Below are 23081 nucleotides of genomic sequence, written 5' to 3' on the forward strand. Positions count from 1 at the left end.
TTCCTTCATCAAAAACAACATAATAGCTGAACTATTGGGAATAGCGGAACTAACCTTAGGGTATGCCTGAAGAGAAACCATTGCATGCCGCCGGTAACATGGTTTGTAAAGCAGCAAATGCATTCTGGGATTAATGTATTATTCCTTGTGTATGCTAACTAGTAGTCCCTTATCATGATGAACACGTTTCCCTGTCCAGTAGAGTGAACAGTCAAAGCCAAATGTACTTTGTTTTGCCTACATGCTCATCTCACGGAGGGACTTGCTCCCTATGGATACCCAATCCAATTTCACCGTCTCACACGATGTCAAAAGATGTGTGACTGCGCGACCGTCTATGGAGAGCTGAGGAAATATTATCCCTGAGCAGAAAAAAAAAATGCGGGGCTAGTCCTTGCCCCTGACGTCACAAGGACTTTAATAACACAGCCTTTCCCCAAAAGCCGCGCTTTTGGAAAATGCCAGTTTGCACAATGAGAGAGACCTGCGAGGAGAGGGAGCGTTTGTTTTTCAAGGAGATCTAATTCTGGATTCAATGACTTTGATTCTGGGAACCAGTGATGAGTTGGCTCCTGACGTGGATTCTACTTGTAGCGGGAATTCATGAGGTGAGACATAAGCGGCGTTTTATAGCCTAATTGTTTTGCTTCATTTCCTCTGAAATCGATAATGCAAAGAAGTGTAAGTGGTAAGCAGAGCGTAAGATCAACATAGGAACTGTATCCATTCGTAGAGGCGCGCGTGTGGCCCTGCAATGAGTTGGCACAGGAGGTAGCAAACCTGTCAAGTAGCCCTGAAAAAGTTATCATCCAATACTGATGCGCAGGTTTAGATATTCAGAACTTAAGGGAAGTTTAATCATTTAGTGTAGGGTGTTTGCTATGTATACAATAATGTGATAAATGGGTTGTTGTCTGCCAAGTGTCAACATTGGAGAAACGTTGGTCTCCTCACTGGTTTTACTGGTCACTTACCCAGAAAATGAAAGTTAAGTAAAGGAGGCCAGCCCTCAAGTAGTTTGAGCTGTTTTGTGGAATCCAAACATAGCTATTGTGTATTCTTTCGCCAGTTATTTCTAAAGAACACAAAAGGACTTTAGTTGTAAAACAGTTTAATGTGTAGTAGACTATTACCACGTTGTACGCTACTTCATTCTTTATTAATGCAACTAAAATAAAAAAAAGCGGTTATAGTCGCCTACTAGACACTGATAAATTAACTGGCCCCAACGAATCTGCATCACGTCATTCACGGGCCATGTGAGGTCTTGCCGGTGCTATACATGGGTTTACAGTGCCATCGCGTGGTTATGTTTAGCAACCATATTTCCATCGTATAACGGGTTATAATGAGATATGACAGGAAAGCTATCGAAATTACGACATCATCTACTAGCTCTCTCCATTTTTTCATTAACCCCTCGTTAAATTATGGGGCGTTTTAAAGTCCCTGGAAGACATGCGCTTATGACCCACGCAGTAGGCAGGTTAAAGGTCATATCGGCCTGCGGCTATAACCTCTCAGAACTGTTGACATTTCACATGGTGCTCCACAGCTTCTTCACCATACCATCACTGAAATATTACTGGAATGTTAAGGTCACAGGATGCATCAGTCAGGGGCCCATCAGACGTAACTTGTTGCCTACAAGTCCGTTGGCACCAAATGTGCTCTAGATTAGAACCTCATTTTGGGTTGTCTGGCTTCTGCGTCCAATTCAGCCACCGCTATTAAAACGTAACAGTGATCATGGGAACAAAATGTAGCTCTGACCTCTTCTGGGTTACTGTTCGCAACTTCTCAGCCTGCCAACGCGAGTCTACAGCTGCATTTACAGAGCTCTACAGAATCGTTTACGTCAGGTTTATAATTAAATCATGCTGAGTTGGAATATTAGCTGCATTAAAGGCTGACTGCAACTGCGGCTGCGCGTTGGATACCTATATATTACAGAAAGGTTTGATGGCTGCGGACCGAGAAAAGCATCCTCCCTAACGTGTAGGCCTTGGGGTATAGCGCTCCACTGGTCTCATTTGTCTGTGTTAGTCTGTTAGGCCGCGGAGAGGCATTATTAAATACAGGCACTCCATAATTCTGTTATAAACCGTAATTATGGGGATCTGAGTGATAGCCTGCCAAGAACAGGCTCTGGAGGTATACAGTCCACAAGGTGCACAGAGGTGATAAATAGTTGGGTGTTAGGCTACTTAAGAATAAATAATGCTTTGAAATGCAGTGTTCAGGCCAGAATGTAATTATTACATGTGTTTCGTCCTCAATAGCACCTTACACTGGAATACATCTGCTACTGATCTGGGGTCAGCTGTTTCTGTTACTTATAACATGGGAAATCACAACATTTTAAGCTTAGTTTACCTTGGGATTATTGTAGAAAATTGGATAATATTGTTTAGTGACCACACGTCAGTTTCATTCAAAGATGTCCAATGTTTTATGAAACCCTCTTCTTACATGACTATAGATATGAAAACAGCACTGATGTAGAGAACACTGACGTAAGATGGCCTGCTGAGAAACACTAAGGAAGTCAGCTCAAAGCAGAAATGAAGTACAAGTTCCCTCCATCAGCATCCTCATAATTTGGCCAAAAGTAAACTGGCTGTTTTTATATCTGGCGAGCCTCAAGAACTACCGACAGAAGAAAGCCAGCTTCCTCTGAAGAATTTATCGAGCATTGCCTGTCCAAGAGCAGTGTGCATAAATCTGGCCTGTGGTTCCACCACGTTTCAAGACCATCCAAAGAACATTTAATTGGTCGGTGTTTTGGAAGGAGTATGCATTTAAGCGCTAGTGTTTTGTAACAGTGCGCATAAAACTGCCAAGAAATTGGTGCAAAATGTTAAACGACCGTGGCTATATTTTTACCTTACACTCAAGAGATAAAAACAAAAAGTTGTTTCTTTTCATCTAGGCCTTCTCACAAAATTCCTCCGCTACGATGCCCGTCCCTGAGCCCACTGCCCTGGAGCCGTACAACCGCACGCAGTACTGCAAATGGCCATGCGAGTGCCCCGAGATGCCCCCGACATGCTCCCTCGGGGTGAGCCTGCTCATAGACGGCTGTGACTGCTGCAAGACCTGCGCCAAGCAGGTGGGCGAAGTTTGCAACGAGAAAGATCCCTGCGACCACCACAAGGGACTATATTGCGACTACAGCAGAGACAAGCCTAGGTACGAAAAGGGAGTGTGTGCATGTAAGTGTCAAACCAAAATATAGACACATTTGGAGTGGAAGTCAGTACAGTGCATTGTTACAAGGATGTCAATCAAAATATGAGACCATGCTGCTAGTTAGGGGTGGGAATCAGTTAACTCACGATCCAATATCATTATATTTTTCCATCATAAGGCCTGTCTGTATCACAGCACAAGAAGCAATGTAAGCAAAGTAAAGAGCACTGCCAGCCTGAATCTGTAGGCCTCTTCTCACTGCCAGTCATAATGACATACCACCACTCTATCAGGAACTCCTATTTTAAGTTAACCAAAATGATTGGGGGTATCAAATTGTTTTTAACTGCCCTGAGTCTGAAAAACAATGATAGCATGGCAAACAGATTGTGCTACATCCCCTTATCATTTTTGTCCCAGCCCTAGTGCTAATTATAGTGTTCTGTCATCTTTGAGCAAGCCATTAACAGAGATTCTATTGCATACCTGCTCTGGCCTGATTTGATACAAGTTTTCATTTAATTCCTTCATTGCAATAGTTGTAAAAATGATCACTAATTTGGAATGATGAATGTCACAGTATATGTGTTTGTGAACCACCCTAACCTTCTTTTTTAACATCCTAGTATATTTGATTAGTCTGAATACTCTTTATGTTATTTTGTTAACATCATGCTTCTAATGTCATTTACTCACACAGTAATATTCCATGTGGAAAATTGTATCACGTCTTTCTATTACATAATACATGTGTTGCCAAATAATTTGATAACCCTTAGAAACTCTTTTTTTAAACTTAGTAGTAGGCTACTTTGTGTAATTTATGGCCTGTCACTGTAATAACTGTCTGTTCTTTGCCTCTTGGATGATAGGCTTCTGGCTTTGGAAAAAAGCTTGAGAGTATTGTTTAAGATGCAGTCTGCAATTCTGGTGAAAGATTGTTGCTATTTGAGCTCAACAGTTGATTAAATTACCCCCTTTTCCTCTGTGCTCCTAAAGCAACATGTTGATTGGCTGGAATTGTTTCTGTCTCTGTTTCTGTTTATTTCCCATGAACATGTGCCCATTTTGAGTCTGGACTGTTTAGCTGATCAGAGTTTATTTTAGCGCACGCACTGAATTGACAACTAGAGAGAACCATGACAAGCAATTTGCTGGATTTGACAAAAGTGTTGGATTAGAATTGTGCACTGTGCCATTAATGTACACGTAGATGTTGTTTGTTCCTGCATGAGTAGGCTCTTCTTTATGTCTGCACAGATCTAGTTGGCACTGGGTGTGAGTATAACAGCGTCATCTACCGCAATGGTCAGAGCTTCCAGCCCAACTGCAAGTACCAGTGCCTGTGTGTGAACGGCGCCATCGGCTGCCTGGGCCTGTGCAATGAGTCGCTGCCGCCTAGAGTGTGGTGCCAGACGCCGCGGCGCGTCAAAATCCCGGGCCAGTGCTGCGAGACGTGGATCTGTGACGAGCCCAGGAGGGGGCGCAAGACAGCACCCAGGCACGCCAAGCAAGGTAAGCTGGACAGCGTCTGACCTCTGACCCTCTGAGTTCAGGTTCTCAGCTTGAAGGGGTTTCTCCATAGACAGATCATGTGGACATATCCTTTCCATTCAAATTGTGTTGATTGCACCTTTAGACTGGTTGTAAGTTGCTGAAAGTCGTGGACAATTGTTGTCTTGGTAACTACGCTGTCTAAGGCATGACCATTGACTTCCTTCCTTATTAGGATGTTCTCTGACTTCAAGTCTTTATCATGACTCATAATTTGGTCCCAAAGGTTGCACCATCAATTTCAGGTTACGAAAGATCTCAGATGAAAAATCAAGACTTCCCGTTTAATTTCACTTCTGTTTAGGAATGAGGTTTAGAAACGATAACTCTCCTTACCCTAACTCCAAATTTCCAGTCAACAATTCAATTCATCATCCAAACAATGCCAGCAGCCAAAGCAAGCACATGATCAAAGGGTGAATGCAGTCATGTTGACGTGTCTAAGGATGACAGTGAGGTGGGAAATACTATTTGGAAGCTTGGCATTTAAACAGGCAGGGACACGTCTCCTCCATACTCGTCAACCTTAGAATGAATGCATAACCTGGCTCAATACTGCACCTTGAGAGTGTGTGTGTGTGTGTGTGTGTGTGTGTGTGTGTGTGTGTGTGTGTGTGTGTGTGTGTGGCTGGATGGGGTGTGTGTGTGTGTGTGTGTGTGTGTGTGTGTGTGTGTGTGTGTGTGGCTGGATGGGGTGTGTGTGTGTGTGTGTGTGTGTGTGTGTGTGTGTGTGTGTGTGTGTGTGTGTGTGTGTGGCTGGATGGGGTGTGTGTGTGTGTGTGTGTGTGTGTGTGTGTGTGTGTGTGTGTGTGGCTGGATGGGGTGTGTGTGTGTGTGTGTGTGTGTGTGTGGCTGGATGGGGTGTGTGGGGTTATGGGAGTTTGATCTCTCTACCTGCGGACCAGCCTATCCCTTTCCTCCCTCTCCCTCTCCCCCATGTTATTGTTGGGCTGCTTTTCCAGCCCTCGCTCTCTGAAGCGCTTTAGCCGTTTTGCTTAGACTGGGAAATGATTAGAGCGCTGGACTGTTTGTGCACTGCCGCTTTAAAGCTGCACAGGAATGTCTTTTTTCTACAGAGATTCTTTTTATCAAAGTTTTGGAAACTTGCAGGTGGTACCGCAGCAAGGGGTTGGGGGGGGGGGGGGGTCTTGGAGGGCTTCTTTGTTAATCCGAACAGTATGCGATATGCATTGCAATTGCATAGTGTTGTTGGGACTTTTCCAGAAGGTTTTCTGCTGTGGCTTTTGCTCTAGCTATAGCTGTTGATGTAGCAGAGGAGCGGGTGAAGCCAACACATGTTGAGTAGAAGTGGCTGCTGGGGAGTGGAGATCCATGGGTGTAGCTGCTAAACAAACACGAGGAAGAGGCACTGAAAGGCCAATTTCCCTACCTCAGTACACTTGAAATACATGTGTAGGTGATAGATTTGCTCCTGCAAAGCTGAACACTGTAAGCAACAATGGTTCTGTGAAGGAATAATAGCTCCTTCTTTTAAAACTTCCCCTGAGCTGTGTCCGGGGTTGGGCCATCCTGGTGAGCTGTGAAGTAACTGTAGGGGGTAGAATGAGGACAGTGGATTGAATTTCATGTATTTATGTCCACTTCACATAATGTATAAATTGAATCTACTCTGTGTGCTGTTAGAGCTTTTAAATGTGCACATTTTGTGGAAAACCACTGGAAAGTTTATCTGGCAACTTAACCCTTAAAGGTGTGGGTTTTTAAACACAGAGATTCCTATCCGCAACTATTTAAGGTTCTAAATTCTATGTTGAATTTGGTTGTACCAATTCAGTGAACCCAGATATTCTTTAGAACATTCATTTTCCAACATTCCTGACGGTACACCTTTAAGTCACATTAGTGTATGCGGGCCACATACTGTAGCTTTAAAGCTTTCTTATCATCACAGGTTTTTAGAGAAGGAGAAACTGAAAAAAGCTTCTGCAACAATAAAGCCTGTTAGAATGCCACTGCCACTGAGCACATGTAGGGCAATGATAGACCTGTACAGACCTGATAAGCCTGATAGGCCCCCAGAGGGTTAGGTCAGAGTACATGGTCACTGAACACCATGGATGTGTGTGTATCTGCAGCTCCTTCCTATCGGAACAGCGGCTGGCACAAGAACTGCCTGACCCAGACGACGTCCTGGAGCCCCTGCTCTAAGACCTGTGGCCGAGGCCTGTCCACACGCATCACCAATGCCAACAAGCGCTGCGAGATGGTCAAGGAGAGCCGGCTCTGCAACATCAGGCCCTGTGACGTTGATATCACCAAACACTTCAGAGTAAGTGAGGAGGAACTACAGGGCCATGTCTTTGGAATGGCAGTGTGCTCTTGTGCCTGGTAGTGGGTAGGGATAGTAGCCTTGCCTTCAAGGTAGGACAATGGTTATATGAGTATGGTTATATTCAATTAAAGTCAGTTATGTTTTATTTTATTTTATTAAGCAATTCCTTTAGCCTGACGAGCCAGACCCACATTAAAATGTAGGGTCTGGGCACTCACCGTTGGCAGTGCTCAGTCCGGGGGGCGGGATAATCGGTTGTCTTTCAAATTCCCTCGCCAACTCTGTTCGCCAACAGCAACATCCATCTTCTTTGTTTTCAAGTAGCAGGGAATTCAAGCCAAACCGTTGCAACTCTGCCATCAATCATTATGTTAAGCCCGCCTAACGTCTCTATACACGATTTAATTGGCCTGATAGAAGTTTAATTTTTCCAGCTCACAGGCCAACGGAGAGTTGCTAGACTAGCCCTGGCAGCAAATGTAATTTGCGCATGTAATTTGCTGCCGCTAGGGTGCGTCTAGATTTCTAGGCTACAATTCCTTGTTTGGTCTACAAAATGTCAGTCAATGTTTCCCAGTCCCATCTCCAAATTTTGACATCTCTTTCTTTGTCCACATGTTTCCTGTCACAGAGCAGTAGAAAAAACTAAAATATTTAAGAAGCTGGAATCAGAAAATGTGAACTTCTTTCCATTTACCAATTACCGGTAGGGCCTACTCAAAAATAGAGTTCTCAACCGCCCTGAAAATTACAACCTGACCCGACCCGGCCCGTGGCTTTTAAAGCCCGGACCCGATGTAACCCGACACATCAACATGAATTATCTGCCCGAACCCGGCCCGCGGCCCGACGTAAAACATACGTTTTGACTGTTAAACCCTGACTTAGGTGAAGATTCAACACATTAGCGTGACAATTTACTTAAATAGGCTACATGTCGTTGGGAAGCTTAGTTTATGGCCGTTAATGTGAGCACAATAACTTAATTTTGTCAATTTTACCAAAGCGACTGGTTTCGCCTTGCAGGGTCACATATTTTCACCTTACATTTTGAGCATTGCACATAACCTGTAGAATTTCCATCAGAATCCAGCACCACTCCAAACACTTTCCAGACCTCTGATTTTCCCACTCCTGTAGTAGCGATGGTGAATTCACCTGCGGCAAGTTTATTTTTCACCAACTCTCATCTTCTTATCCAGGCTAAAGGCTGCACGCAGCGGCACCAGGTCTGCCCCCGTCCCTCTCCATAATGCACGTTGCACGCAGTAACCAGACTTTCTTTACGGTGAACAGCAGCGATGATTAATAATTTTTTTTTTTTTTCACTGAGCGGAAAAGATTAAGCCCGAGGTCCGACCCGACCCGAGTCATTTGCTTATATTTTCGACCCGAACCTGCGGGTCCCGTCGGGTTTGTCGGGCCGACCCGACCCGTTGAGAACTCTACTCAAAAATAGGCAAAATAGCTGATTCATTTGATTAATTGCTGCAGCTTGAGACCTCAAGGTCATGTGTTTAGTTCTGTAATTAGGTGCATTGATGTTGGCACATAGACCTAACTTGTTGAAACCTGTGCTAAGGGGCCACCTGTCAAGAGACTTGACCGTATTAGCCTCTGTAAGCATCCTTGATCCTTGATCATCTGATCCCCCCCCCCCCACACACACACTCATGTCCTTTCCTCTCCCCCCAGCCAGGGAAGAAGTGCCTGAACATCTACCGGGAGCCTCGACCAACCAACTTCACCATCTCGGGCTGCACCAGCACCAAACCGTACTGGCCCAAGTACTGTGGCGTCTGCACAGACGACCGTTGCTGCATCCCCTACAAGTCCAAGACGGTGGAGGTGGAGTTCTCGTGCCCCAACGGGGCCAAGCTCACCTGGCAGGTCATGTGGATCAACGCGTGCTTCTGCAACCTCAGCTGCAGGAACCCTAATGACTTCTTTGCTGAGCTGGAACAGTACTTTGAGTATTCAGAGATTATGAACTGACGGGCAAGGAAAAGGCGGTGGCAGGAGAAGGAGGAGGAGGAGTGTGTGTATGTGTGTGTGTGTGTGTGTGTGTGTGTGTGTGTGTGTGTGTGTGTGTATGTGTGTGTATGCACTAAGCCTTTTTAGATGCCAGCTGTCTGTGGCCACCTCAAGTGCATTCATATCCACGCCTGAGGGACATAAAGCTCTGTTCCCTTTAGGAGGCTTATGAGGGAGACAGAGCCATGTCTTCTTGTAATCATCTTTCATTCACATTGCCAAATTCAGCTTCTCTCCATTACTGAGGCCATTGAAGAAAAAGATACAAGAGAAAATTGTCCACATAGCAATTAAGGCCTTTGCTATATTATCACAGAAGCTTAGCTACAATTTTATTCTCCATACGACAAAGTATACGCTCCCTCCTTTGTACAGCTCATGTAAGTATTGCAGTTGTAAAAATGAAAATGCATAATCTTGACTTGTTTAATATAGTCACTCGAGCTCTAATTTATTTCTGTGTATATTTACATACGATATAGAGATAGAGTGAAATATGTGCAATTGACCTACAGTGCCAGTGTATTGTATGTAACTTTTTATGAGAAGGACGACGCTCTGTCTCCTTAGTCTTCAATTCATGCAGCTCGGTGCTTTTTAAATGTTTATAGTATCAAAGATTAATCTCTATGTATCAACAGGGCTCTTATGCCATAGCGTAAAGGTAATTGAAAGGTATTCTTCCGTATAAATATGACGAACACTGCAGACCACAGGTGTAGTTACATTTTTTTTATTTTTTTAATAAATACAAACTGTTAAATCATTAAAATACATACAATTCTGGATTAGGCTTTTGTATGTCTTTACATGGGTAGGTGTTCTAAAAAGCTTGCAAGTACTGCTGTAGTGCAAGAAAAAGAAGGTACAGAGGTGCATACTTGGTGAGTACTTACTAACTAACCCATTCAACAAGATCTTTTTCGGGTGCATCTTTCCAAACCAACAATAAAATAAAAAGTAGCAAGACCGAGTAAAGGAATCCATGGCACATTCGTTTTGTTCTATTGTGCTTGTTTGCATAGAAGTGATCACAATATAAACAATGCCTGAAGCCATTAAATGGAAATTAATCGTACATACAATCGCAAGCTGTGCAATCTAGTTTCTCAGTTTTGTTTCCATTTGATTCAGTACACAAATGGCAATCAACATTTGTTTTGGGAGCCTAGATAGTTTGATTCCAAAAAAATAGATGACAGTGATGGTAAGGAATGTTTAGTGATCTTTAGGAATGGCTATATACCCCAGTGGAAATAAGCTTAGAATTGATAGAATCCTTTTTTATTAGTTTTCAGATTGAAACACATTTAGTGTGTTTAGTCCCACAGCTTTGAGATGAATGATTGAGAAAACTGCTACTTAAATCCCAAGGCCTGCTCAGCTCTTTTCCTTTCTCTTATAGAGTTTCAATTCTACATATACAGAAAAATTAATCACGTATACAAATTAGCCATTAAGAATGAAATGAACTGTCAGAACAAAAATACAGTCAGTCATTTACAGATCATCGTGAAAGCCGTGATGTCACATGTCAGACACCACACTACCTTCAGCTAAAAACGAGAATCCGAAAGAAAGTACATTGGTAATTAAAGAGGAGGGTAAATGTACAAGCTTGCGCACTCTCACCATGACAACAGCACAACTTTCTCAGGCATTCTCCCACGTCTCTGTACCGCACTGCCGCTAACAACAAAATGGCCGCCTCCAGAGAGGCCCACGAAAGGGAGCTGGTCTGGCCTGGAGGTTCAGCCCTTGACAACAATTACAGTAGTGTTCTCTCTTAGCTTAGCGCTAGAACAGAGAGTGCCCCCATTACAAAACAAAACAAAATAAAAACTCTTTGGCATAGAGACTCTTCCTGCATCTTGAAGTGTTGTGGGAGTCTATGAGGGGTCAAGCTGGACACACAGCATCCAGAGTTCTGGGGGGCTGGTGGTTAGTGGCAGTGCAGCAGAAAAGAAAATCGGGGGCAGAGGAATGAGGGGGGGGGGGGTGGTCTCAGAGGGAGGGAGAGGCCTAGCAGGACACTTCGGTGGACTTGTGCACGGCCTGCTCCACAGTGCTGTTGTTGGCGCTATCCATGTTCTCAGTGTGGGAACGTCCACGCTGGTGGTGGTCACCCGTGTGTGAACGGCTGCGGGCCCCCTCGTTGGTGTGCGAGCGGCTCCGGTTACCCTCGTTGGTGTGGGACCGGCTGCGGTTGCCGTCGAAGGAGTGGACACTGGAGCCGGAGGCTGTGCGGGAGCGGACCAGTCTCGTCATGCTGGCGGCAGGCACTGCATGGGGGGAAAACCAATCAAAAAGTTAACAAAATCAAAAAGTTTAAAAAAAGGTTACTTGGACTTTAAACTCTTTGGGTTGGATGGCCTCACTAAAATGGCTCACTAAGTCAAACTGAACAAAGATATCAAGAAAAAAAAGATTTTAATTCCATAGAACAGATGCTGGATTAGCATAAGTATTATAGGATTGCAGATGACATCACGCCGAGATGTGGTAAACATGCTGCACAAGGCATTAATTATGCATTGCTTTCACTGGATGCTTAAGACTACATAAAGCATGCGCATGACGTGCCAGGGAATGTATTATGTATTATTGTTGTGTTAGATTAGATTAGATTCAACTTTATTGTCATTGTGCAGAGTACGAGTACAAAGACAACGGAATGCAGTTTGCGTCTAACCAGAAGTGCAAAAAAGCAGAAAAGTGCAATGTGATATAGAAAGTATAGACAGGTGGTGCATAGACAGAACAAGAAATATAGTGCAGTGTAACTGTAGATAGTGGTATACAGTTGGTTTACAGAAGGTGGTTTAGAGTAACTTACTGTAGCCCATGCCCTGAATGAAGTACTTGAAAGCCTCTGTCAGTTTGCCTGGCTGTTGAGAGAGAGAAAACAGATTAGCCATTCAACTTCACTTCATCGGACTATCATTGATTTAGAGTACATCCGTTGGCACAAATTCTGGGTCATGTGCTATGTGAATGGACACCCAACCCGTCGCATATTCTTTGAGAGACTAGGAGAGGTAGTGGCAGGTGGCAGGTAACAGGTGTTTAGTCGTGTATTAGACGTAAGTGTGTGTGTGTGCCAGTTTCCGCCACTACAGTTGCTAATGCTCTTAAGCAGCGCTACTCTCCAAGTGATTATCCTTAGCCCAGTTTGTGTCTGTGTGTGCCTGTGCGTACGTGTGTGGAGGTGTGAGTGTCTGTGTGTACGTGTGTGTGTGTGTATCATAAACTCAGTCATAAACTCAGTCAACACACCTGGTCAACCTGGGGCAGGCCTCCACAGTCTGCCATCTGGAAGAAGGGAAGAAAGGTGGGTAGAGGGAGGGAAGAGAGAAAAAAGAAAGACAAAATAAGACACACTCGTTAACTCAATAAGTCAGCAAGAAGAACACTGGTCACCGCTCACTGCCTTCTCAATGGCTGTCAGCTGCCGCTCTTCCGCTACAAAACAGCCTAATAGAACCTGATAGACATGTTGTTTAAGGTGCCATAAACCCAATTCTGGGCACGCACAAAAGGCACTACTCGAATGCAAAGTAGGTTAGCGAGGACACACTCTGACCCTAGGGGCGAGGTATTGTCGCCGCTCTGGTGCAAACATAAGTAAATAAGTCACTAGCTAGGTTGCGCTGATCCATTGGAATCTTATCAGCTGGCGCCTTTTTCCACAAGGACTATTAATACATGCCGGTCCACAAAGAAAAGCGGACACTCACCTTGAGAAGAGTAGCCTTGGTTGGGTCCAACTTGGTGTTGCACTCGACCTGAAGAGATATGGAAAAAAAACACAATAAATCTGGTTCATTTGACGCGGAACATGTGCAAGTTTGCAATTGAAAGTCCTTGGGAATGTTTTACTACGTATAAATGTCAAAATACTCAATTATTACATGCGGTGTTACAATGCATTTAATTAGTAAGCAAATAACAAAGATAGTATTTAGGAAAGTGTTCAATAAGTAACACATAGAGAATAGAGTCCGTTCAAACCTACCACGGCATCAACAGCTGGGGAGTTATCGCCAACCACAAGAAGAGAAGGGCACCTGAGATAGACATTCAGTTTTAGCACCAGTTTTAGTGTTGGTCTCTTTGGAAGCATAAGCAGACACGTTTGACAGAGCTTACTTACCTCAGGGTTCTAGCATTGATCTGTCCACCAGGGATGGGCCTCTCAATTTCCAGATCTCTGCGGCTATAACATTACAAGAAGACACAAGTTAAATGAATGTCTGTTTGGCAGAGTAATTGATGAAGGAGAAAAATAGATATTATCAGTGTTACCTGTTATAGGATTTGACAAAGAGGTGCAGGTTGAACTGGTTCATGTCGTTCAGGATGTGGTGGCGGTAAGTCGCAATCAGGTCATGATTCTGGTGAATTTCCTCCTATTGGCAAAAAGAAGTAACCAGACTCGTCAATACAAAAAAAAACATTTAAGAACTGTATCCAGATATTAGCAGAGAAACCTGCTGGAACTTGAAACTGTGCTCACCTTGCCAAAAAGATGAGTGATAATCATGCCTGGCATGGCTTGAGTCCATCCGGTGATCTGAAACACAATGAACCAAATTACATTTTGTTAGAAAAACCACATTACATTATGTTAGAAGATAACTATAGACATCTATAGGTACATCTACAAATGAGGAGAGACGATTCTAGAAGGTCAGTGTGCAGTTGTGTACCTTATGTGCTGCCCAGTCCATCCACCCCTCAGCACATGGATTGATGTTGATGAGAACTAAGCCCTCCACCATACTTGGGTAGTCAACCTAGAGGAGGGAAGAGCAGTGAGTTTAATATAATGAACAAGGAATTGCACTAAATGTCTACAGATGAGCCTTTGCACTGGGACGACTGTGGTCGTGACAGGGAAGGGTGCCGATAGAACTTAAAAAACAATTTAAGTAGAAACAGACAAAGGTTCCCCGGGGTGAGGACCCTTTGGTGTTTCTCAGATCTAGAACATTCCACAGGCCCAAGCACCGTCCAACAACAATAAGCAGCATCCCGCTGCCAGAATATGCAGAGAAAAGAAGGCGTCGTAAAAAAAATCCAAGTGGGTCTTTTAATCCCAGTTTGATTAAAAAACTCTAATCGCTCAAGAGCAAATGAGAGGAGAGGACGTCACAACTCACAGCGAATTTTGAGAGGATATATGCGCCGGCTCCAACCCCCATTCCGATAACGCTCTTGAGCCTACAAGGTCACGTAATGAACAGACGGTTACACAATCAGTCAAGTACACAATCAAGTAAACAAATCACCTCAGTGGTCTGTTTTGACTACATAAGATGTCTGTATAGTTAGATTTGTTTTTTTTACTTACCCAAAGTTCTTCAGAATCAGGGGAATTGTCTCAGACAGTTGGTCCATTGAAGGGTATTCATACCTTAAGAGCGAGAGTGGTGATAGTTATTTTCAGAAATTAACGACACAAACATCCTGATTATGTTGCTATTATCGTTTATCTTTTCTCTTTGAACTTGACAGCGATCTAATTTAGGTCAACATTAGGTGTTGCGACCCAAAATAATCTTAAACAAAACAACAATAAAACAAAAAAAACGGGACAAAGTTCAATTCAGTATCTCTCCACGGTACAAGAGTACAAATGTGTCAATAGACAAATAAGCTGCCGAGGTCAGACGTTGAAGTCTGTCGGGCAGTCCCAGTTACTGTGCCAACTCACCCGGTGGAGAAGGTGGTGGCACCTTCTTGTTGCCCTGGCATGTTTACATGGCAGACAGCAAAGTGGTGCATAATCTCTTGCATGTCCTCATGGTTAAACAAGGTGTCATAGCAGGTCTTGTCTGCAACAACAGACCAGTATGAATGTCAGAGATTAGTGGTCCACATGCTAATAGAAAATACAAGATTAAAACTCCAATTCATAAAATAAACTAGTCAAGTACAGTTATCACAGTTATTTTATAAATATACTGACATATAGTAAATGTCTGTGTAAAAGTGTCACCACTTTTCAAATATTTAATTATATACATTTATGTGTTGATTATATAAAGTTCAACATTTTACCACTTAGATCGCATAAATAATTCACAGTTATGACCATATATGGAATAGACTCCATACACAGTGAGCACATAGGTTTGATATTTTAGCTGTAGTTTTTATTTTGTTGCATAAAGGAAACTTTTGTGTGGTGAAATAAAAGAAGTCTTACGGTTCAGGCCGATGTCATGGACGGTGAGGATGACCGGCCGGTCTCCCTTGGGCACCCCCTTCATGACGCAGTGGATTCGGCCATGAGGAGTCTCCACATCGTGCTCCTGCACACACAAAACCAAGGCTAATAAGAGACTATCAATGTTCAGTCTTTACAGTCTTTAAAAAACAAGTTTTTTTAGTCCAATAAATATTGGGAGCTTCTCCAGTGTGTGGACATTCATTTTTTCTTTTATTTTTTTCTAAGAAACCATCAAAGAATAATACAGATATTGAATAATTGAGTTCAAATTTATTTATCTAATATGTATCACTCAGGATAGAACATCCATTCAATGCCATCTTGTATCATGTTTCATACACTGACACTAACTGTTGTTGCAAAACATAATTTCCAACATTGTCTGATGCTGTGCACACAGGAAGTACTCATATCCTGCTGTCAGATCCTTAATCATGGGAAATGTTTACAAAGTAAAGAAGTGTGCGGATTTGACTTCAGTCCCAAACATAACATTTTATGACATCAAAAGGGCCTTCCAAAGACATCCTGGTTTTTAAAGCTCTTCTAACGACAGCATACTCTAACAATCCACTCTTGTTCTTGCATAAGACCCCCATTTGGGCATCCAACCCATTGAAAACACTGAACATAACAGCACCTTGCATCCAAACTTATTTCCAGTCCAGCACCTTAATGGATGCACAATGTGCATCTAGCCGACTAGAGAACACACCCAGCAAAGAGCTATGAAGGGCAATACTCACAGCCACCTCTATCTCAAACACAAGATCCATCTCAGAATCCTCAAGAACCATGTTTGCTGTTAGTTTGGATTGCTTAGTGCTTCTTGTTGTATGAACTAATAAATAAAAGACAGGTAGGAATAAGATCCAGTTACTGGTAAAACCTCAGAGGGCTCTTAGCGGGTATTAGTCTGTGCGCTGCATTTTATACCCCAACTGTTCCCCGCTCTTCATAAGCCCCTAGTTCCCATGATGCTTTGCAACCTGATCAAAACAAGCTAATTCTAGTTGAAGAGATCCGCAAATTGGATCAGCCGTGAATGTCAGACAGTTCAGTCGGTCAGGGACGATGGGAAAATCAGAACGTATAGTATGGACCAGTTTGTCCTGTGATCATGTGAACATGTAAACAACAAACAACAATTTGTGCTGACACAAGAGTTGCATGCTAGAGTCAATCAGTGTGACAAGCGAAAGTTCTGGTTTCCTCTCAACCGACTGGCAATGTCAAAAGGTAAAATTATGACTTCAACTAGGAAAGATAAACACTAATGTTCAAAATGAATCAGGTGTAAAAACAGAGAATAGTCAGTGCAAAAAAAAAAACAATTGCTGAATGCAAAGTCATAATGGTGATTTCTAATGGCTCTGCACATACCAAAAAAGTAAATTTCAGAGAACTTATCTGCAACACCACTGTGTTGTTTTATCCAACAATTTAAAGCAACACACACAAAGACAGTGTGCTAGTCTCAGAGTGACTTGTTGAACACCCTCTGTGCCAAAGCAAAGTGCAACACCCTGTATGGTCTGGGCAATAATCAACAAGGATAACACCCAAACTCAAGCCTCTGCAACCCATTTACCCGCAACCCGAGGTAAACATCTTCAGGTTCTCCTTGACTGCCCAACTATATAAACTCGTAAACACGTCTCATAACCTCCCATCCTCACCTAACCCCCAACGTGACCCTATCTACTCTAATCCATCGTAACGGTGTGGAGCGGTGGCTCTTACAAGGCACCTAAGGAGGCTATGGCAGATGGCTACGTCGTTTCGCCGTAATTCCCACGTCATCATCACCTTAAAGACGCGCCACCGACAGGACTTGCCCTGGAAACCTCGGGCAGCTATAATCTGCCAAAGGGAGTAAAGAATGGGGGATGCCAGTCTGACTGGCGCGTCTGTAAGGCCTTGTCTACAGCCTCTAGAGTCTTACGGCCCTGCAAGCTCAAAATTACTGACTGTAAAAGAATTAATTACAATGAAATAAAACACAATCCATTACCTAAAAAACTCCCTCCTTCTGTGGCATACTGTTACTTTAACTCAAGTAGCCTACAGTGTCATGGGGGTCTGGTCTGTGGGGTATTGTCCATGGTCCTGAAGTTAGAACTGGTTTTTAATGACAAACTCCTCATCGGGAGACCACAAACTTTCTCCATTCCATATATGGAGTGAGTAACTCTGTTGTGTGTGATGAAACATTTCAAAGTTGTGAGTGAATTAATAAAAAAAAACTGTCATCCTTCTGATAACCAAAATATTTTCATGGCATTAACAACATAATTGTGTACAACTGCATTTCTAAACAGCACGGACAATGTAATCACTGCTGTTGTGTGTATCTCTGAGTGCTCTCATGAGAAACCCTCCTTAAACTCTCAGGTCAGATAATCAGACATGGTTCACAGGCAGTGCTTGCCATTCCATTGTTGACCAACAGAGGGCACCAGACAAGCAAGGCCAACAAAGCCTTAGGCATATTTTGAAGTAAACATGGTCTATTCTGTGTGGGACCCTTACAGTATGTATGTGCTTTTGGATGTTTTTGCGTTTGTTTTGTTTCTTGGATGGGAAGTTGCCACTGTGTCAGAAGAGCTCACCTTTAGTGTAAGCTGCTGTACAGCTTCTCTCAGGCTCTATAACAACAACAAAAAACAAACATCTATCAGTAAAACAAACAGGTAGACAAAGAATACTACACATGCAGTTAGCGAAATGGAAGTGACAGATTAGAGAGGTGTGACAAGCCAAAAGCAGAAATGCCACACATACCTTCAAGTCCTTGTCAACAAGCAGTGGTTTTGATTCAACAAGCTGGATATCATCCATCTTCAGCGCTGTGGTAGCCTGTGGAGAGAGATACAAAGGTGTTCATAGTTAGAACTTATATGAACCCAATTTGCATTTATTATTTCTGGGAGCTGTTCCTACTTGTCTGATGGCTTCCCATAGCGTTCATCCCACACCCCCAGAAAAGCAACAAAGGGAAGTATCAAATTACACACACACAGGAGGATCTTTGCACCTCCTGCTATTGTGTGCTGTTTTCAGTTTGTATGCCTGTGCCAGAAAATATGGCTGCATAAAAAAAAGAAAAAAGAAAAACAAGTTCTCACAACTTCATTTGCTTCCATTAGGGATACACGCTAGCCTATCCTCCCACTAACTCAGGCATTTCCATCAGAGGAAATGTTTCCAAAATGTCAAAATGCTCTTGTAAACAAAGGAAAAGAAACAGCTGTGTTTAATGCTACGTGGTGTGAGTAAGTTCCTTCAAGGACTTATTTCCCAACTGTCAGAAATACAGTTAACATTATGAAGCATGTTTTCAGACAACTTCCTTAAAAAAGTAAGTTGATTTCAAGGAATAAATGTTGTAAATTTAAAAAAATGTAAATTCCACAATATGTGTAACCCACATTTCCCAGTAAGAGGGAGTGGCACAGAGTGATGCAAGCATGCAACAGAAGAAAGACACTCCTCTAACAGGTTGCAGCCATGCTGCATTGACACAGAGCAGTTGACTTGAAGTTCAGGTGACATGAAATTACTTAGGGACCTATCCAATGCTCAGGACATGAGAAGAGACACACATTTGTCTCTCTGAGGACATCATGAGGAGCTAAATCCACTCAGATTTCCTACTTCCTGCGCCATACTGAAAGGTTCATTATACACAGCACAACCCCCCCTCCACACACACACACACACACACACACACACACACACACACACACACACACACACACACACACACACACACACACACATACACACACACACAACTACCCCCCATGACGCCACTCGTGCTGCGGGTCAGCAAGGTAATTTTGACCGAGCGGTTGTGAGTGAGCGAAAATGCAATCACCCAGCGGAGATGGGCGCTGAACATCGGCCTTCTGGAGGCCGGAGAGCTGGCCGTAGCTCATGTCAATCGAATTAGGGGGCTTGAACAGGCCCTTTGTTTGGCAGGAGGTTTGGAAAGGTCACGAGTCAGGCTCTTCCTCTGTGGTAGGCTTGGCCCGAGCACACAGGAAGCCAGTGACACAGACGCTTCCATGCTGCTCCTTTTTCAGGCTCTCTCTCTCTCTCTCTCTCTCTCTCTCTCCCTCTCTCTCTCTCTCTCTCTGTTTCTCTTTCTCTCTCTTTCAATGGCGCAACTCATTTCTCTCTGTGGTCCTCGTGCCGGGAACAGCAAGGAGCGCTTTTGTGTTTTATCTGCCCACAGATTAAAGAATGGGGAGGAGAAAAAAAGAATCTCTCTCTCTTTCACTCTATTTTGAAGGGGTTGAAGGGGGGATTGGCCTTTTAGGCAACTTCCAAAGACATCTGAGGTCAAGATTAATGGCACTTTTGTCTGAGAAGTTATCGCCCCAAACTGAAATAAAATGTCCCAAAGCCAATGCCAGATTGAACATGCTATAACTGGTCTGAACATGGCCCTTTGCTCTCCTACACAAATTCCACAGTGGAACCATGTGAGACTGGTGACAATGTCCACATGAGAGGCTGGAAATATCACTTGGAAAGCCTCACAAAAGCACTACTGACTAGAGCATTCTCTCCTTTATTGCAAAAGTGGCTGTGCACACAGACCTAAAAACAAACTTTTTTTTAGTGTTTGGGGGTAGCCTTGTAGACAGCGCTGAGGTGGCAGTCTTAAGTCAACTGGGTCATCTGCTGTTTTCAAACCCCGTTCCTTTTATGGCCCGAGCCTGGCTAATCTTTCACCTGGGCACAGGAAAAACAACACTCATGAGCAATTGGCTACGGTTCAGTGGTGTCTAAGTAGAGCACCTGCAAGACAGAGAGCGTGCCCTGGGCATGGGCCACTGATAGTGTCAGATAATCACCTGTGTGAACCTGCCTAATAATACACAGCATAGCCTCGCGCTGGTGCTGATTGGGCCCAGCCCAGGGCCAGTTCTGGGCCAGAAGACCCCTTTGTCTCAGTCAGCTGCTGCGGACATGGAAAAGCATCCAGTCCAGCCCAGAGAAGAACCAGAATCAGAATCAGCATCAGTGACTACAGATACTGCATCCAGTGTGTTCTGGACAACCGTGGTTATTGCTTTGTAATAAAGGTAGTGTAATGTTTGTAATTGACCGACAAAGACATTTGATGTCCATGATGCTATTCTGGACCTGTTCTGGGTGGAGTAAGCCTGAAGAAAACAAGCTACACTACTGTAGGACTGATACTCATCCTCTGTACAAAATGGCTTTTAAGATTGTTTTTAAATGCATATTAAGAATGCAATAAAGCCCCTGACATCCGGGTCTATTATAGGTTTTAGTGAAAACTAGAAAAGGCACACGCAACTCCAAAAATGTAAAATTAAAGAGCAAACTATTTATTAAGAGCAAATGCTTGAGAGTGTGGTTTTCTACTTTATTATTCTGTTATAGGTTTTACTGTAGAGGTTTGGTCATAGTAAAATAAAATAAGCAAAAGATGTCTAAGAAGAAAGATGTTCCTTTATGTCGATAATTAATAAAACTAAGAGACATTAATTATCCTAAAAAATAACATTCACAAACATATTGCAGCCCAGTGGTTTGATTCTGTCTGTTGCCAGTTGCCACTGCTGCATACACTGCTGTGAGCCTTATACTATCTGTATTATTTGGAGAATGGAACATAATCTTATCATAACAGTCCAACAGATCCATGACTGCCGTTTGAGAAGAAACCATGTTGCCCGTATCAGTGGAATTTGTTTACACGAGTGAGCCCAAAACATCCCCATCACAAAATCCGAATTAAGGACAGACTTGCACAGCAGTCACTTCCATAGGTTAAATCCAAGCAAGCCAAGCAGCTGCAGGAACAATGATTGCTTCCTTAATCTTGTAGGAGTCTGTTTTAATCTGTCAAATCCTCGATTCTAAAATATCAACAAACAGCTTAGCTAGTTGAGACCTACATTGCAAACAGAGTAGAGCACAAAAAGATGTTGGTATAGCGACTAGACGCATTACAGTAGGCCTACTCTGCAGGGGGGTGTCAGTAGCCTACAACAGGGGAGTGCATTCTCTGAGTAACGACGCGTGTAAACAAAGACGTCAAGTCTTCACTGTACATCCATCCATCCCATGTGTTTCCGTGTCATCTGAGATGTAAGTCCAAAATAAAAAATAAAAAACAATGCTACGCTACGCGAGGTGTCATTAATGAACTATTCACATCATATTCAAATGTTGTGAGAAAGTTAGATTAAAGGTATGGGGAGGAGATAGCCTATGTTTACATTGTCTACTCTGAAGTCGATGCCATCGCTGACATTTTGACTGCTGATAGTGTCCCTCTCTCGGATGAAAGTTCGTCATTATGGCCAAGTTTGAGCCACACGCTAGAGCTGCAAGTGCGCACATGTGCCAGCTAAAATTATTCACAAGTCATAATTCCCCATAGATATGACTAGTGTTTCTATGCCATATGCATTTAAGTGAGGACATTAAAGTGAGAGTAAAACCGTCAGAATATAAACGTATTTGACTGCAGAGAAATAGACCATAAGGCACCATTGATTATTATGCAAAATAATTGAAATTAGCGAATTAAAGCAAGAAAAACAAGTGAGGCTTCAGATCAAACATGTCATAACATGCATTTTTGTCACATGTCCATAAAGAAACATGATTAAGTTGTTAATGTCACATTTACTTGACTTACCAGATAGCCTATATGTAAATATCCGCACTGAATGTCCTTAATTTTTCAGCACACGAAAGAAGTCAAAACCGAAATATACTAGCCTACCGTTTGTGAGTCAAAAGATATGTTGTGCTGATTACACTACGTGCAACCACGCGCAACAGAGAATTTTATAAAGAATTGAGCCCAACCCACTAGGAGCCTGTCCCCCTGCTATTGGGCAATTCTACCATATTTTGTAATCGCTGCGTTGCGAGGAGTTGCATTACAAGTGATGACATAGCAACTGTTTCTAGCAATACCTTTGCAACTACGCCTTTTTCATCCGGGATTAAAACACTTCAGGTTTGGCTACGCCAGGCTAGTTGCCAGTTTCATGTTTAGAAAATACGTTTTACTGTATAGCTTACCGTTAATTGACCGATATGGCAGCGAAATGGAAATCAGGCCAAGCGAAGAAAAAAATGTATGCCTATTCAGCATGGCAGACGCACTCCCACTTTAAATGTTAGACCTATATATTTTTTAAAACAACTTTTAGTGTGAGTGATAAGACAGATGTGGGGCGTAGGCTACCTGTCATGCTTCATGTGCTGAACTGCTTGTTTCACACTGATTTCACTATCTCTGGTTTGAGTCATGAGCAAGCTCTCTCTCACCAGTGCTCCAACTCATTAATACATCTGTCATCTATTGGATATATTTAGTGTTATTTCTTCCATGGCACCATCAAACCCTTGTATGGGAATGTCCATGAGTAAACCCTCTGTTGTCATACAATGCCGCCTCTGTGGGTTACTAATGTGAGGTGCAGATAAGGAACGCATTCAGAGTGGAGGCGTTTAACAAGCGGCCACACTTAGGAGATGCATCACACACACACACACACACACACACACACACATTGCACACATCCACACCCTCTCTTTTATGATTATAGGCTACCGAGATAACTATAAATGTCTTAAACAGACTCAGGAGTAAAATGTCTCTAGATTTTCGTTTCTAGATCTTTCTAGAAGTCAATGATGATGTATTACTGAAGAGGAGTACGTGGCCCTGGCAATTCTTCAAATTTCCCTGTGATGACCCATTAATGTTGA

General features: G+C 43.0%; 2 protein-coding genes across 3 annotated transcripts; one reads left to right on the forward strand and one right to left on the reverse strand.

Annotated features, from left to right (window-relative positions):
- Positions 1 to 386: 386 nt before the first annotated feature.
- On the forward strand, positions 387 to 9859 carry ccn4a (cellular communication network factor 4a). Its single transcript, XM_042076490.1, has 5 exons — positions 387 to 608; positions 2933 to 3215; positions 4453 to 4707; positions 6843 to 7036; positions 8735 to 9859. The coding sequence occupies exons 1-5, from the start codon at positions 561 to 563 to the stop codon at positions 9032 to 9034; spliced, it is 1080 nt and encodes a 359-aa protein (XP_041932424.1). The 5' UTR covers positions 387 to 560; the 3' UTR covers positions 9035 to 9859.
- On the reverse strand, positions 9791 to 22154 carry ndrg1a (N-myc downstream regulated 1a). Of its 2 annotated transcripts, XM_042076488.1 has the most exons (16): positions 21997 to 22154; positions 18093 to 18167; positions 17921 to 17956; positions 15285 to 15390; positions 14790 to 14910; positions 14427 to 14489; positions 14236 to 14296; positions 13783 to 13869; positions 13590 to 13646; positions 13379 to 13482; positions 13227 to 13289; positions 13089 to 13140; positions 12811 to 12858; positions 12350 to 12385; positions 11910 to 11961; positions 9791 to 11355 (listed from the first exon to the last, which is right to left on the reverse strand). In XM_042076488.1, exons 2-16 carry the CDS (start codon positions 18147 to 18149, stop codon positions 11096 to 11098), a joined length of 1203 nt encoding a protein of 400 aa, XP_041932422.1. In that variant the 5' UTR covers positions 18150 to 18167; positions 21997 to 22154; the 3' UTR covers positions 9791 to 11095. The 2 variants fall into 2 exon arrangements, with proteins under 2 accessions (XP_041932422.1, XP_041932423.1); XM_042076489.1 differs by lacking the exons at positions 17921 to 17956; positions 18093 to 18167; positions 21997 to 22154 and adding an exon at positions 16055 to 16191.
- Positions 22155 to 23081: the final 927 nt, after the last annotated feature.

This window comes from Alosa sapidissima, chromosome 21 (genome assembly GCF_018492685.1).
Source record: "Alosa sapidissima isolate fAloSap1 chromosome 21, fAloSap1.pri, whole genome shotgun sequence".
In the NCBI taxonomy this organism is placed as follows: Eukaryota; Metazoa; Chordata; class Actinopteri; order Clupeiformes; family Clupeidae; genus Alosa; species Alosa sapidissima.

Coding starts and splice junctions, on each gene's coding strand:
- ccn4a (XM_042076490.1), top strand. CDS start 561: ATGAGTTGGCTCCTGACGTGGATTCTACTTGTAGCGGGAATTCATGAG. Junction 3,216..4,452: donor CGAAAAGGGAGTGTGTGCAT/GTAAGTGTCAAA, acceptor ATGTCTGCACAG/ATCTAGTTGGCACTGGGTGT. Junction 7,037..8,734: donor ATATCACCAAACACTTCAGA/GTAAGTGAGGAG, acceptor CTCTCCCCCCAG/CCAGGGAAGAAGTGCCTGAA.
- ndrg1a (XM_042076488.1), bottom strand. CDS start 18,149: ATGGATGATATCCAGCTTGTTGAATCAAAACCACTGCTTGTTGACAAG. Junction 14,490..14,789: donor GCCACCACCTTCTCCACCGG/GTGAGTTGGCAC, acceptor CTCGCTCTTAAG/GTATGAATACCCTTCAATGG. Junction 11,356..11,909: donor CATTCAGGGCATGGGCTACA/GTAAGTTACTCT, acceptor CCCCCCATGCAG/TGCCTGCCGCCAGCATGACG.